The 12,188-nt window shown below is 59.0% G+C and overlaps 2 protein-coding genes across 8 annotated transcripts in view; one reads left to right on the forward strand and one right to left on the reverse strand.

Annotated features, from left to right (window-relative positions):
* The window catches only part of BAIAP2 (BAR/IMD domain containing adaptor protein 2), a 64,197-nt gene extending 54,641 nt beyond the window's left edge, over positions 1-9,556 (forward strand). Inside the window, exons 13-16 of one of the 6 annotated variants that reach the window (XR_005721762.1) lie at positions 937-971; positions 3,441-3,488; positions 5,096-7,954; positions 8,788-9,556. Coding sequence is in view for 4 of the 6 variants with exons in the window: in XM_040244793.1 (XP_040100727.1) it covers positions 937-971; positions 8,788-8,857 (105 nt within the window). In the remaining 2 variants the exon portion in view is untranslated. Of the gene's footprint in view, positions 1-936; positions 972-1,607; positions 3,101-3,440; positions 7,955-8,787 lie in introns of those variants that run through there. The other 5 variants (XR_005721761.1, XM_040244795.1, XM_040244796.1 and 2 more) reach the window with 5 other exon arrangements.
* A 705-nt stretch (positions 9,557-10,261) lies between these two features.
* The window catches only part of AATK (apoptosis associated tyrosine kinase), a 39,620-nt gene continuing 37,693 nt past the window's right edge, over positions 10,262-12,188 (reverse strand). Inside the window, exon 14 of one of the 2 annotated variants that reach the window (XM_040244790.1) lies at positions 10,262-10,738. In XM_040244790.1, coding sequence (XP_040100724.1) covers positions 10,470-10,738 — 269 coding nt within the window. In that variant the 3' untranslated portion in view covers positions 10,262-10,469. Of the gene's footprint in view, positions 11,345-12,188 lie in introns of both variants that reach the window. The other variant, XM_040244792.1, reaches the window with a different exon arrangement.

Genomic DNA, 12,188 nt, shown 5'->3' on the forward strand with positions numbered 1-12,188 from the left:
CCCTGCCACGAGGAGGGCTCAGCTGGTGCGCACCGTATGAGGTGTCCAGGGTGTCTTTAGGGAACTGATGATTTAGGCACAGTAAGCACGTGATTTGAGACAACTTAGGTGGTGAGTGGGGCGAGGTGGGTGGTATGGCTGGGCCTTTGGATGGAACATTTTGGAGATAGTGAGGCTGGGTCAGGGCAAACAGCACAGAGAGCGAGGCGGATCCAGCCTTGGGGGAGCTGTGGCACCTCAGGGGTCACGGGGCCCACCTGCTGAGCTGTGAGACACTCCATTCGCTCTCCAGCCCTACCCAGGCCGCATGGCACAGCTGGCCAGGCCTCGAGGGGTCTGACCACTGCTTGCTGCTCTTGCATTCCAGTCTTTGGACTTGGTTTTAAAGCTGAGAGAGCTGAGGAAGGTGTCCCCAGTACCCCTCAGTGGCTTTGCGGCAGCAGCTTCTTTGGGGCCAGGCAGCTACAGTGGGAGTGTTGGGGCTCAGGGGGACGCTTGGCCCAGGGTCCAGCACAGGCTTGCATGAGGCAGGCTGCCCTCCCTGCATCAGCTTCTGCCAGCCCAGCTTCCCCACCCAGACCTCACCCTCCACTCTCCACTCTACACCCTCCACGGCTTCAGGCTCTGGGTTTTCCAGGAAGCCCTCACATGCTGGGATTTTTATCACATGACCCTCACGGCTAAGGGCCACAGGGAACATGTGCGGAAGGAGGTCATCAGGTGACCTGTCTTGTGTGAGCTCTCCATTGGCCACTGGCCAGATAAGGAGGCATCCTTGTGAATTGGGGAGGGCCCTGCTGGGGGTGGGAGGGGCGTTTCGTGTCCTCAGCCGCAGGCAGCATCACACACCCTGGGGTCAGGAGGGACCCCTGTCCTGCAGACCCCGCCTCAGCCCCTGGCTCCCCAGCCTGACGCTTTCTGTCTTTTCCTCACCAGGGTCTGGATGATTACGGGGCACGGGCCGTGAGCAGGTAAGAGATTTTCAGACTCGTCTTCGGGAGCTGTGGGCGGTGGGGAGCCGTCCCACCGGAAGCTGGAGTTGGGTGGTCCCTCTCCCAGGCCTGCTCGGTTGGAGCCTGGCTGGAGACCACAGTGTCTCCACTCTGACAGCGGGGCGTGGGGTGCCTGGTCTCTGACCCTCACCCCGTTGTGCCCTCCCCAGTCCGCTCTGTAGGGCAAGGCCCTCAGTGCAGGATGCCCTGACCTCTGGCAGCAGCCGGGGGTCCCCGGATATCGCCTGATGGGGAAAGAGGCCCCTCCCAGAGCTGCCTTCGTGCTCCCCTTGTGGGTGAGTGGGAGCCAGGACTGCCCCTGTGCCCAGGCTGAGCCAGGGACCCACTGCAGCTGCTCTTGGGTCTCTCCTCCTCTCCTGGGGAGGCCCCTGGGTTGCCCACCGCCGCCGCGTGACCCCTTGGCCTGGTTGCTTCGCGGCCTGGCTCTTTCCTGGCATCCAGGCATCTCTCCTCGGCCAGGAGCGGGGCTCGTCTGCCCATGCCCTGACCTGGGCTGCGCCCTGGCCCTGGGGTCCCCTGCCCCACTCCCTAGGGCCAGGCGGCCGGCCGCGGGGAGGCGTGCGGCCCGGCAGCGTCCTGTGCTTTGTTTCACAGCGGCAGCGGCACGCTGGTGTCCACAGTGTGAGGACGCTGACCGGGCAGCTGCTCAGAAGAGCTCCCGCCGCCCCCCCGCCCCCCGGGCTGTCTGGTCTCCATCGGTCTCCGCTCTCGTCGGTGTCTTCCTGGGTCGTTTCCTGGGTCGTTTTTCTTTCCCACCTGCCCCCTCCCCGCCTTTCGGTTGGTGACCCCAGACTCTGATCCCCCAGGGTCCATGGTGCTGCCCCATATCCGCTCCCCGTGTTTACACACCCTCCCCCGCGCATCCCGCCAGGCGGGGCGTCCTCGCCGCAGCCCCCCTTCCACCGCCGTGCTCATGACGCGCTGTCCCTCTTTGAAGGCTCACCATGAGCCAGGTCTAAAGTTTGAAGAAAAAGAAAAATTCAAAAAAGCCAAAAAAAAAAACAACAAAAAGATGAAAAACAGGAAAAGGACTTTTTCTTTTTTTCCTGAAAAACAAAAACAGACATGCATGGACTCCGGTGTACGCACTGTTATCTCGCATCCGACCCCCGCGCACACTGGCACCTGTGTCGGGAGAGGCGGTGCTGCGGGCTCCGAGAGGCTCTGGACCCCAGGGCGCCCCGCCAGGCTGCACCCAGAGAAGGGCTGGGGCCGAGCCGGGGGGGGCCTCCTGAGGAAGCTGGCCGCTCCTGTGAGGGAGGCCCCGGCCCCGCACACCCGCCTGCCAGGCCGGGCCCCTGACGGCTCCCTGGTCCTGATGCCACTGAACGCTGTGCAGACCAGAGCGCGGTGCCAGCCTTGGGCACCAAGGCCGCGACCACACAGGGCGCAGGCGGGGAGGGGGGCCCGGCCGCACTCGGACATTCCAAAGACCTCCAGAGACCACCCCTGCCCCCACGTGTTCTGGAAATCGTTTCTCTTAACCAGCCTGTGACGGAGCGAGGTTGGCTCTGGGCACCCCGCCGCATCCTCCTCAAACGCTCTCGTCTCTTTGTGTGTCTCGGTGGCTTCAGAAGCAGACACGCTGGACTGAGTGGCTACTGGTTTTGCCTCTTCACGCCTTGAATCTGGGAAGTGAGCGAGGGCGCAGCTGCTCTGCCCTTCCCACCGCGGGAGCCCCCCGTGAAGCTGTGGACGCTCCTTTTTCTGATGTGGTTTAGCTAAACCCTTCTGCCCCCTCCCGTGGACTAGGACATGCCTGGTAGCGTGTGTGAGAGAAGCAGCTCAAGACGCAGACAGACCCTGTTTTATAATATAAGGAGAAAACAAAGCCAGAACACAGACCTTTGTAAAAAAAAAAAAAAAAAAGGAACCTTCTATGTTGGTGTTCTAATTTTGCTAAAAGATCTCAAATCCAGGGGATTCCATGCTCAATGGATGAATGTAGACACAAAACCGCAAAACTTGTATGAAGATGTAAAGTGCTGAAAATATTTTTCCTGTTTCCTCTCCCTTTTTTTTTTTTTAAATCTGAATTGTGCCCTGTACTGCAGTTGTTTGAATAAAAGTTTTATTTATTGCATCTAGTTGAGTGTGGCGCCTCCTTCCAGCCCCGCTGCGTGCTTCTGGGCCTTGTGCAAGCCTGGCCACCTTGCCAACAGAATAGCCAAGGTGCAGATAGCGTTGGCCCACATGGCTCTCCCTGGGCACACCCCGTCCCGGTGAGAGCTGCGTGGGCCTGACCCCGGGTCACCCTCCCGGGGCTGGACAACCAGCTCCGCCCTGCGTTCGGTGGTTCTGGCTCCAGGCAGCATGCCTAACTGCCAGGAGCCCCCATCCTCCATTCAGCTTGCGTCTCCTTGGGTTCCTCAGCCCTCACTCCCCCCGCCTCTACCCGCACCAACCAACACTTGTGTTTCCTTGCAGTGCCGATGTGGAAGTGGCCAGATTTTGAGCGGCCCCTGACTAGAGTTAGTAAGTTGCCCTGGTTTTCTTGTGCTGGTCAGCCTGTGTTCCCAGCAGCTCCGGAGACCCTCTGACCTGGGCCAGAGCGGGGTCCGGGGTCTGCTGAGCCTGCCTCTGCTCTCGGCTCCGGCCTTTGCTTCCCTTGGACCTGTCCTTGGGCTTTCGGGTTTCCTCTCTCTGGAAGCTGGCGGGTCTGGCCTGCCCCTCTGTCTGGGTTCCCTGTGCCTCTGCCGGGTGCTTTGGCCACAATCGGGGTGGACCCTGGTGATCAGCTGCCAGGCTGGCTTTGGGCTCCTTGGGCTGAGTGCCCTTCAGACCAGTCTCTGGGCATGGATCTGAACCTGGCCTGGCTGGTGAGTATCAAAGCCCCTTGAGGGCTAGGGAGACCAGAATGGGTCTGGGGACTGCCATGGCTGTGGAGAGAGCCACAGGCATGCGGGGGGAGTAGGCACACGCCTCTGCCCGGCAGGTGGTGGCTCTGCTGCCCGTTGTGCCCACGCTCACCTCCCCTCTGCCCCAAAGTGGCCGAGGGGCTATGTCAGGCTTTCCAGCTTCAGCCCCAGTGGCCGCCTCCAACTCCCACCTGGTGATGGTCTTTTCCCTGGCGCCTCTGGAAAGCAAGCACTGGCAGCCGGGTGGGAAGAACCCACCGCTCTGGGCGCCTGTGCCTGGGTCAGAGCAGTGCTGCTCTCCCCATCCCACCCCAGCCCCACTCCCTGGGAAGACTGCTGCGTGAAGCTGACACATGGCCCTTTACCAAGATGGTGGTCCCTTCACCCCCTTGAGCGTCACCGTGATGGGCAGCCGGGCCACTCCAGCAAGGCCTGGACCCTCCGTCTTCTTTGCTACCTTTGTTGGGTTTTGTTTTGGGTTCGGTTTTGGCCACACTGCGTGGCTTGTGAGATCTTGGTTCCCCAACCAGAGATCAAACCCAGGCCGCTGGCAGTGGAAGTGCAGAATCCTAACTACTGAACCACCAGGGTTATAAGGTGTTTGGTGTTTATTGAGGTTGCTGCCCTTCTCTTGAGCTGCAGTGTGATTCCTGGATTCCTGCAGTGTGATTCTCCGGAGACAAGTGCTCCTCAGATTGTGGCGTGGGGGAAATCAGTTTGACGCTGGCTTAGCGTGAATGACCTGGGCTATCCTTCTCCTCTGCCTCCGTCCCTCCCTTTACGAGATGCTCCGAGACACCTGCATCTCCTGCCCCCAGCCGAGCAACCCCCGCCTCTGCTGCCCCTGTGGTCCCTCTGAGTTATCAGGGCCCAGTGGATCTCATCCCCTGGAGGTACTGGAAGGGAGTGAAGGCCCAGGGAGGCTGGCGTGGCCCCTGCCTGGAACAGAGCCCCAGGGGCACAGTGGGCTGGGGAGCACGTAGCACGCTGGCCGCGGCCTGTCCTCGGATGGTTCTCCCGGGGCAGGAGTGTCACAAGGCGCCTCTGGTTGGTTGCGGGACCTTGCTCAGCTTTGCCCAAGCTTACGGCTCTGGGGAAGAGACCAAATCAAGTCCAGAAGGGCCGACGTTCTGAAGTGTGGAAGACACGTTGTAAGAGGAAAAGGTCTGGGCGCAAGTTGAAATATGTGCTGTAACTGCCCTCCGTGCCTTCTCTGCTCTGGAGTCGTTCCAGGATACAAGCCACACTTCGCGCTGCCCAGGTGTTCTCAGAACCACCCCCTTTCTCATTCAAGAAGTGGCTTCAGAAGATAACCGAAGGTGACTCCCCCAAATCCTCAGTGACGAACGTCTTCGGGGGGCTGGACCCAAACGCTGCTCAGCTGGGTCTGCAGAAGACTAGGAAGAGGGGACAAAGGGCAGGGGGCCTGGCTCACTCCTGCCTTCACCACACCCAGGACTTCAGGCCTGCCCCCATCCAAGACGACAAATGGATTCCGTGTAAAAGCTTCTGCTGTCCCTATGTCCCTGCTCAGGAGGGGGACAGAGCCCAGGCCCTGGTCCTCTGCCACAGTGCCTCGTGGCCCTCCCCAGCATCCTGACAGCTCTGACCCTCGCACACTCCGACATCTCCCGTTTGGGTTAAGAAGCGCTTGTTCCGTGTCTGGGTGGTCCGCTGTTGACTGGCCCCGGCACCCGCCCCCGGCCGTGACAGATGTTTGCGGGACAGGAGGATCGACAGTGGCTTCAGTCCAAATCTTGTCCTGTTTTGTCATCCTAGCGTTGACCACCCACCTAGGCCACCCACCCTGGGTCACTAAAGTGTCCTCCTCGGAGTGGCTTATAAGCTTGTTCTTTCACAGAATGTTCCAAAAGGTAGTGGGCACCCATGGGGGCCTCGCCCTTTCCTCTGGTGCTAAAGGGTAAGAGTGTCCCACCCCAGAGTCTCTGGCCAGGGCTTGCAGGAGAGAGTTGCTCCAGAGGCCTGGAGCAATTGCAGCTGCCGCCTGCTTCCTCTGACCCTGCAGGGTGTACAAGGCACACACTTCCACGTTCACACAGTTTTGGGGGAGGAAATAGAGACAGTGTGGCTGAGAGCCGGGCAGCCCCTGGGGAAGATCTTCCTGGTGCAGGTGACAGTGTGGGTGTGTCACCAGTCCTTCCTTTTTTTAAAGTGAGGTGTAGCTGATTTATAGCGCTGCGTTAATTTCTGCCATCCAGCGAAGTGATTCATTTATACATACATGTACATTCTTTTTTATATTATTTTCTGATAGTTTATCATAGGATACTTAATATAATTGCCTGCACTAATGTAGGACCTTGTTTATCCATTCTATAAATAATAATTTGCATCTGTTAATCCCAAACTCCAGACCCATCCCTCCTCCCCCTTGGCAACCACACCTCTGTTCTCTGTGAGTCTGTTTCACTTTTGTAGGTAAGTTCATTTGTATCATTTTTTAGCTTCTACATATAAGTGGTATCATATGATGTCTTTCTGATTTACTTAGTATAACTTCTAGGTCCATTCATGTTGCTGCAAAATAGCATTATTCCGTTCTTTTTTATGGCTGAGTAATATTCCATTATATATATAATCATTTTTGCTTCATTCATCTGTCAGTGGACATTTAGGTTTTTCTGTGTCTTGGCTATTGTGGATAGTACTGCTGTGAACATAGAGGTGCGTTTATCTTCTTGAATTCCTGTTTCCTTGGGATCGATGCCCAGGGGTGGGATTGCTGGGTCACAGGGCAACTCTACATACTGTTTCCCATAGTGTCTGCACCAATTTCCCACCAACAGTGTAGGAGAGGTCCCTTTTCTCCACACCCACTGTACCGTTTATTTGTAGACTTCTTAATGATGGTCGTTCTGATCAGTGTGAGGTTGGTACCTCAGTGTAGTTTTGATTTGCAATTCTTGAATAATTAGTGATGTTGAGCATCTTTGCTCGTGTCTCTAGCCCATCTGTATGTCTTCTTTGGACAAACGTCTACTTAGGTCTTATGTTCATTTATTGGTTGGGCTGCTTTTTTGTCGTTGAGGTATATGAGCTGCTTGTATATTTTGGAAATTAAGTCCTTGTCAGTCACATTTGCAGATGTTTTCTCCCAGGCCGTAGGTTGTCTGTTTATGGTTTCCTTTGTGTAAAAGTTGGGAAGTTTGATTAGGTCCCATTGGTTTGTTTTTGCTATTGTTTCTGTTGCCTTGGGAGACTAAGAAAACATTGGTATGATTTATGTCCGAGAATATTTTGCCTATGTTTTCTCCTAGGAGTTTGATGGTGTCATGTCTTACATTTAAGTCTTTAAACCATTTTGAGTTTTGTTTTTGTATAGGGTGTGAGGGTGCATTCTAACTTCGTTAATTTACACAAGGCTGGTCACCGACCCTTTCTGATGAGACTGCAGGTGTGTTGGGACACACTTGGCCAGCGCCCCCTTCTGCCCCCCACTCTGATCAGCACACGTGCCATCCTCCCTTCTCTGGGTCCCCACTTCTGCTGGGTCCCCAGCTCTGGATGGACAAACCTGCCCCACTTCTAGGCCCCCCGGGACTGCCTGCCCTGACCCTGGCTGGGGACAGCCAAGGGCATAGAGCCCTCCTCCAGGACCAGAGTCCCATCAGGGCAGCAGCCCCCATGGCTGCCTTGCACCCTGTCCCAGGGGCCATGACCCTGGTCACAGCAGAACCACCAGGCGGTCCCTGCCCAAAGCGTATCTGCACAGACCAGAACCAAGGAGACCAGAGAGAGGCCCTGAGGGAGGGAGCCCACGGCCCCACCAGCTGGGTGCAGATGTGCCAAGGCAGGGGTGGAACCGAGGCCAACGTGGGTGCTGCCCGCTATCGGGCAGTGTCTTGGAGACGCGGAAGCCATGCTTTGCTGTGCTGCGTCAGCCTCTTCTCCCTAGTTGACCTTTAAACAGCTGAGTCCAGTGTGCCTCAGTGTTTCAGAAAGTGCCAGGTCCTCAGCCACACACGAGGGTGCCCCTCCTCGTGCTCTTCCTGGGCACCTGGATGGAGTGCCTGCCCAGCTCCCACGGACACCCGGCCACACCGAAGGCCACCCCTACCCCAGGTAACGGCTCCACTCGTGCTGAGCCCTCCGTGTCCTCCGTGCCCTCCATGCTGTCGCCCTGGGGCTGCCTGATGTCCTGTGTTGTCCCCGCCCAGGCGGGGTCCTCCGAGCCCACTGGGAGCCCGAGGAGGAGAGGCCTCCGTGAGCTCGAGGCCGGACGCCGGCCCCACCCTGCATTCCTCTCGTTCTGTCTCAGCCCCTTGTCTGGTGCATCTGTCTGTCCGTCAGCCACCGTCTCGGCACCCAGGGGTGGAACGGCTCCTCTCTGAGGAGACGGTCAGCCCCTCCGCAGGGGCTGTGGGCGTCCCCCCTGCCAGCCCCTTCGCCACGACTGCCTGCGCCTTGTCTGTCGTGTAGGTGTGGGACCGGCCACTCCAAGCCCCCGGGACGCATGGGCCGGGCTTGTGTGCTCTGCTGAGCTGTCTGTGTGTCGATGGCCGTGTCCTTGCAGACGGGCTCAGCTGCTGCTCAGGCGGGTGGGGGGCACACTGGGCCTTGGGGGAGTTCTGCACGCTGAGCTCGGATGCAGCTCGTGGGGGGCTGTCTCAGGCCACAGAGAGAGGACTAGGGTGCATGTGGAAGGAGCAGAGGGGCCCCCCCTACTGATCCGCCCTGCCCTGGGAGGGCCTGTGGTTCGAGGCAGGACAAGTTTGGGAGCAGAGGGTGGTGCGCTGGGGCTCAGCTGGCCTTGCAGGCAGGGCCTCCACCACCCCAGCTCTGAGCTGGGAGGCTGACCAGGGGCGGGGGTGGGGGTTGGTGCTGCCCACAGCCTAGGGCAGCACGCAGCGCCTCTCCTGAAAACCACTGAAATGGCTCTTCTCTCCTCTCCTCAGGAACCCCTTCGCCAGCGTCCAGCTAAAGCCGACAGTGACCAACGACAGGTCTGCCCCGCTCCTCAGCTGACCGCTGCATCTGCGCCCACTGTGGGCCCCCCTTCCCCGCCCTGCCCTGCAACCTGTTTTGTTACAATCGGCTTATTCCCTATTAGAGAATTCCCTCCTTCCAAACCCTCTGCCCCTGCCTCAGTCTGGCCTGGGTTTGACCCTGGCTCTCCCCGCAGGGTCAGGAGGTGGCACCTGGGCCGTGGTTGAGGAGAATGAGGGGGGGCTGGCCCCGGGCCCAACCTTTCGGATCAGGCATGTCTGTTGTGTGGGCCAGGGAGCCTCCAGGGTGCCTGGAACGCCATCCCATCGGCTTGTAGCTGAAGGGGAGCCCCTGTCCGGTCAATCATGAGGCCACTCACCTGTGCGTGCCTGCAGGCAGGACACAAGGGCACAGGGAGGGGCGGGCCTGCCCCTTTGTCTCAGAAGACGGATTTATTAAGAACACGTACCTCCTGGCAGACTCTTGCCTGGAGCTCTGCTGGGTCTCCCTGTGCCTACTGGCAGTTTGGGGGGCTTCTCCCTGCCCATACCCGAACTCCCACCCAGAAATGGCTGCAGGGGCCCACCTCTCCTCCCTGGCCCCAAGGAGGGAGATCAATGCTGTGGCCTGGGTCCCCAAGCTGTGTGCCATTGAGGCGTCCTGGCCTGGGTGGGCCTCCCCCATTGATGCCCTGGCTGCTTCCCTATTTCAGCTGAAATACAAGATTTTAGAAACTTTTCTGGGTCTGTGGCATTTGACGTTTGAGGCTGAAATACAGCCAAGCTAACCACGTTGGTGACAGCAGTCCTTACGTCAGGAGATATCCCAGGCAGCGCTCGCTCACCTCCCAGACCCTCCAAGGAGGTGCTTAGGAGCCCTGCACCACCTTCAGCCTGCCCACACCCCAGAACACAAAGCCGGGATGTGGGGAGGGCACTCCAGAAGTCTCTCACCTGACGGAAGCTGGAGGCGGGCCAGGTGGAGTGAGGCAAGGTCCTAAGACAGATGGTCAAGGTGAGGGTGCACAGGTGCCCCACCTCCTCACACCCCACCTTGCTCCCGGCTCACCACCCCTCCCCCCACCACCCCATGCTGAGGGAAAGGCAGGGGGAAGAGCTTCCCAGAGGGGTCCCCCCGCTCAGCCTTACCTAGGCAGGGCCAGCTTACCAGGCAGGAAGCGAGGGCTGTAGGTGTCAGTGCCCCCGCCCTGCTCTGGGAAGACACCCCCACCCCCCAGGCACACTGGGGGCCCAAGGTAACTGTCTCCCTCACCAAGGTGAGCCAGGGACAGTGGGGTAAAGAGAGTGGCCTCCCTCCTGCACTGACCCAGTGGTCACAAGGGACTACAGGGACTCCCCCCCCCCCCCCAACCCCAGCACAGCCCAGGCCCCATCCTGCCCAGGGCTTCATCTGCAGACTCCAAAAGAACACACACACTTAGCATGAAGGCTTTTTCCTTAGCTTTGATTTCTCTTAAAAAACAGACAAAAAAGGAACAAGATCATTGTACCAGCATCCTAAGCCTCAAACTAATAAACAAAAAACCCGAAACAAGTCCCCGCCCACACCCCGAAAGCAACAATAAACTTTACGTCTCTTTGGCAACAATAACTTAAAAGCGTCCCATATCCCTTGGCTCTGACAACAGCGGTTACAAAAATACGCCCTGTGCTGCCCCACCCCTTCCCACTGCCCGACTCCTGTAGCAGGAATCTTTCCCCTGACGCTGACCATGGGTGCACCCACATTGCTTTGGCAGCTGGGCAGGGCTGGGCGCTACCTTGCAGAGGGGAGCCATGGGCACCTCCAGACAGGGCTGCAGCGGCAAGACTGTGACCTGAAAGCCCCCATCTTTCAGGCTGCCCACCTCGGCCCCTTCACAGGGCTCCAGTGGGACCCAGACAGGAGCCGGCCCAGACCCTGTAGGAAGGGAGAGCTTACGGTCTAGCCGACTCGGTGAAGGGGAAACGGCCACCGACTTGGAGCAGGGTCGCCTGAGCCTCCTCTTGCACTGAGCAAACCCTGAACCGGCAGAAGGGGAGAAGCAGGCAGGGAGAGGCCGTCCCAGCGGGCCTGTGCCTGCCCTCTCACCTGCAGTGGGGACACAGCAGCCTGCAGTGCACCATAGGAACCATGGGCAGGGCCAAGCAGTCTGACAGCAGGGGCCAGGGCGGAGGGGGCAGCTGCGGCGGGTGGGGGGAGGGCTGTAGGGCATCCCTAGGGACTAGCAGCAAACCCAAGTGTCCAGGATAGATCTTGCCCCCAGGGCAGCATGGGGCTGCCGTGCACAGATGCTCCACTGACCAGGGCCAGAGAGGGGCCTCATCCCGCCCTGCTCCTGCAGGGCACGGCAAGGGGGCACCAAAGCGCTGGAAGCTGCTGCTGCTGACCACGGCCAGGATCAGTCCCCACCACTCAGTCCATCCTCGCTGCTGCCAGGGACAGGACCAGCAGAGGCTCCAAGGGGGCAGGGGCCGCCTGGGGCTCAAGCCTCTTTACAGCTGCCCCCAGCACCTGCTGTAGGACCTGGCAAACACATGAGTGTTTGAGGAAACACTGGGGGTTCAGGGACTCCCACCTGGCCTCGATCCCTGGCTTGGGGGCCACTGAACACCTAAGGCTGCAACAGGCCTGCCAGCCTGCTTATCTAGGTGGGAGCTAGATAATTTATTCTTTCTACCGCATCACCAAGGACCCGGCCCAACAAAACTCAGCATCAGCCCTCTGAAATTCTCCTAACAGACCCAAAGATAACTGGGCTGGCCAGGGTCACATACCCACCTCCTGGTGAGCTGTGCTTGTTCAGACATCCATTAAGGACACACTGTGTGACAGGCCGGCAGGTCCTTCCCTAGCAGCTGCACCCACAGGTCAAGGGCAGCAGGGGAAAGGGCTGGGTCTGCCTGGGGGACAAGACGACTAGGGGCATCCTAGCGGGGCTGAGCTTTCAGGGAAGCCTAGCAGAATGGGGGTGGGAGGTGAGGGCAACTGGGCAGGGATGAGCCCACTTGGTCTGAGGCTGACAGGGGTGGAGCTTGGAGAGAGGGGTAAGCTAAGGCCCCTAAGTAGGGCCCCACCTGGGAACCTGAACCACCACCACCACCATCACCATCTCCCCTGGACAAGAGCCATCAGATCTGAGGTGTGCTGGGAGGGAGCAGGCATCTGGCCTAGTCCTGGGAGGGCCCAGTCAGCTCTGTCTGGGGCACTACATCTCCCCAGGGAGGAGAGGACACACACCAAGGTGGCCACAACAAACAGGCCTCACGTGACTTGACCTCTCCGAGCCTCAGTTCCCCCATGTGAAAACTGAGCTTGTCCAGAAAACAAGAAATAACGAGCACAGGGCCTCGGCGCCCAACAAATGTCT

This window comes from Oryx dammah, unplaced genomic scaffold, assembly GCF_014754425.2.
Source record: "Oryx dammah isolate SB20612 unplaced genomic scaffold, SCBI_Odam_1.1 HiC_scaffold_8, whole genome shotgun sequence".
NCBI lineage: Eukaryota > Metazoa > Chordata > Mammalia > Artiodactyla > Bovidae > Oryx > Oryx dammah.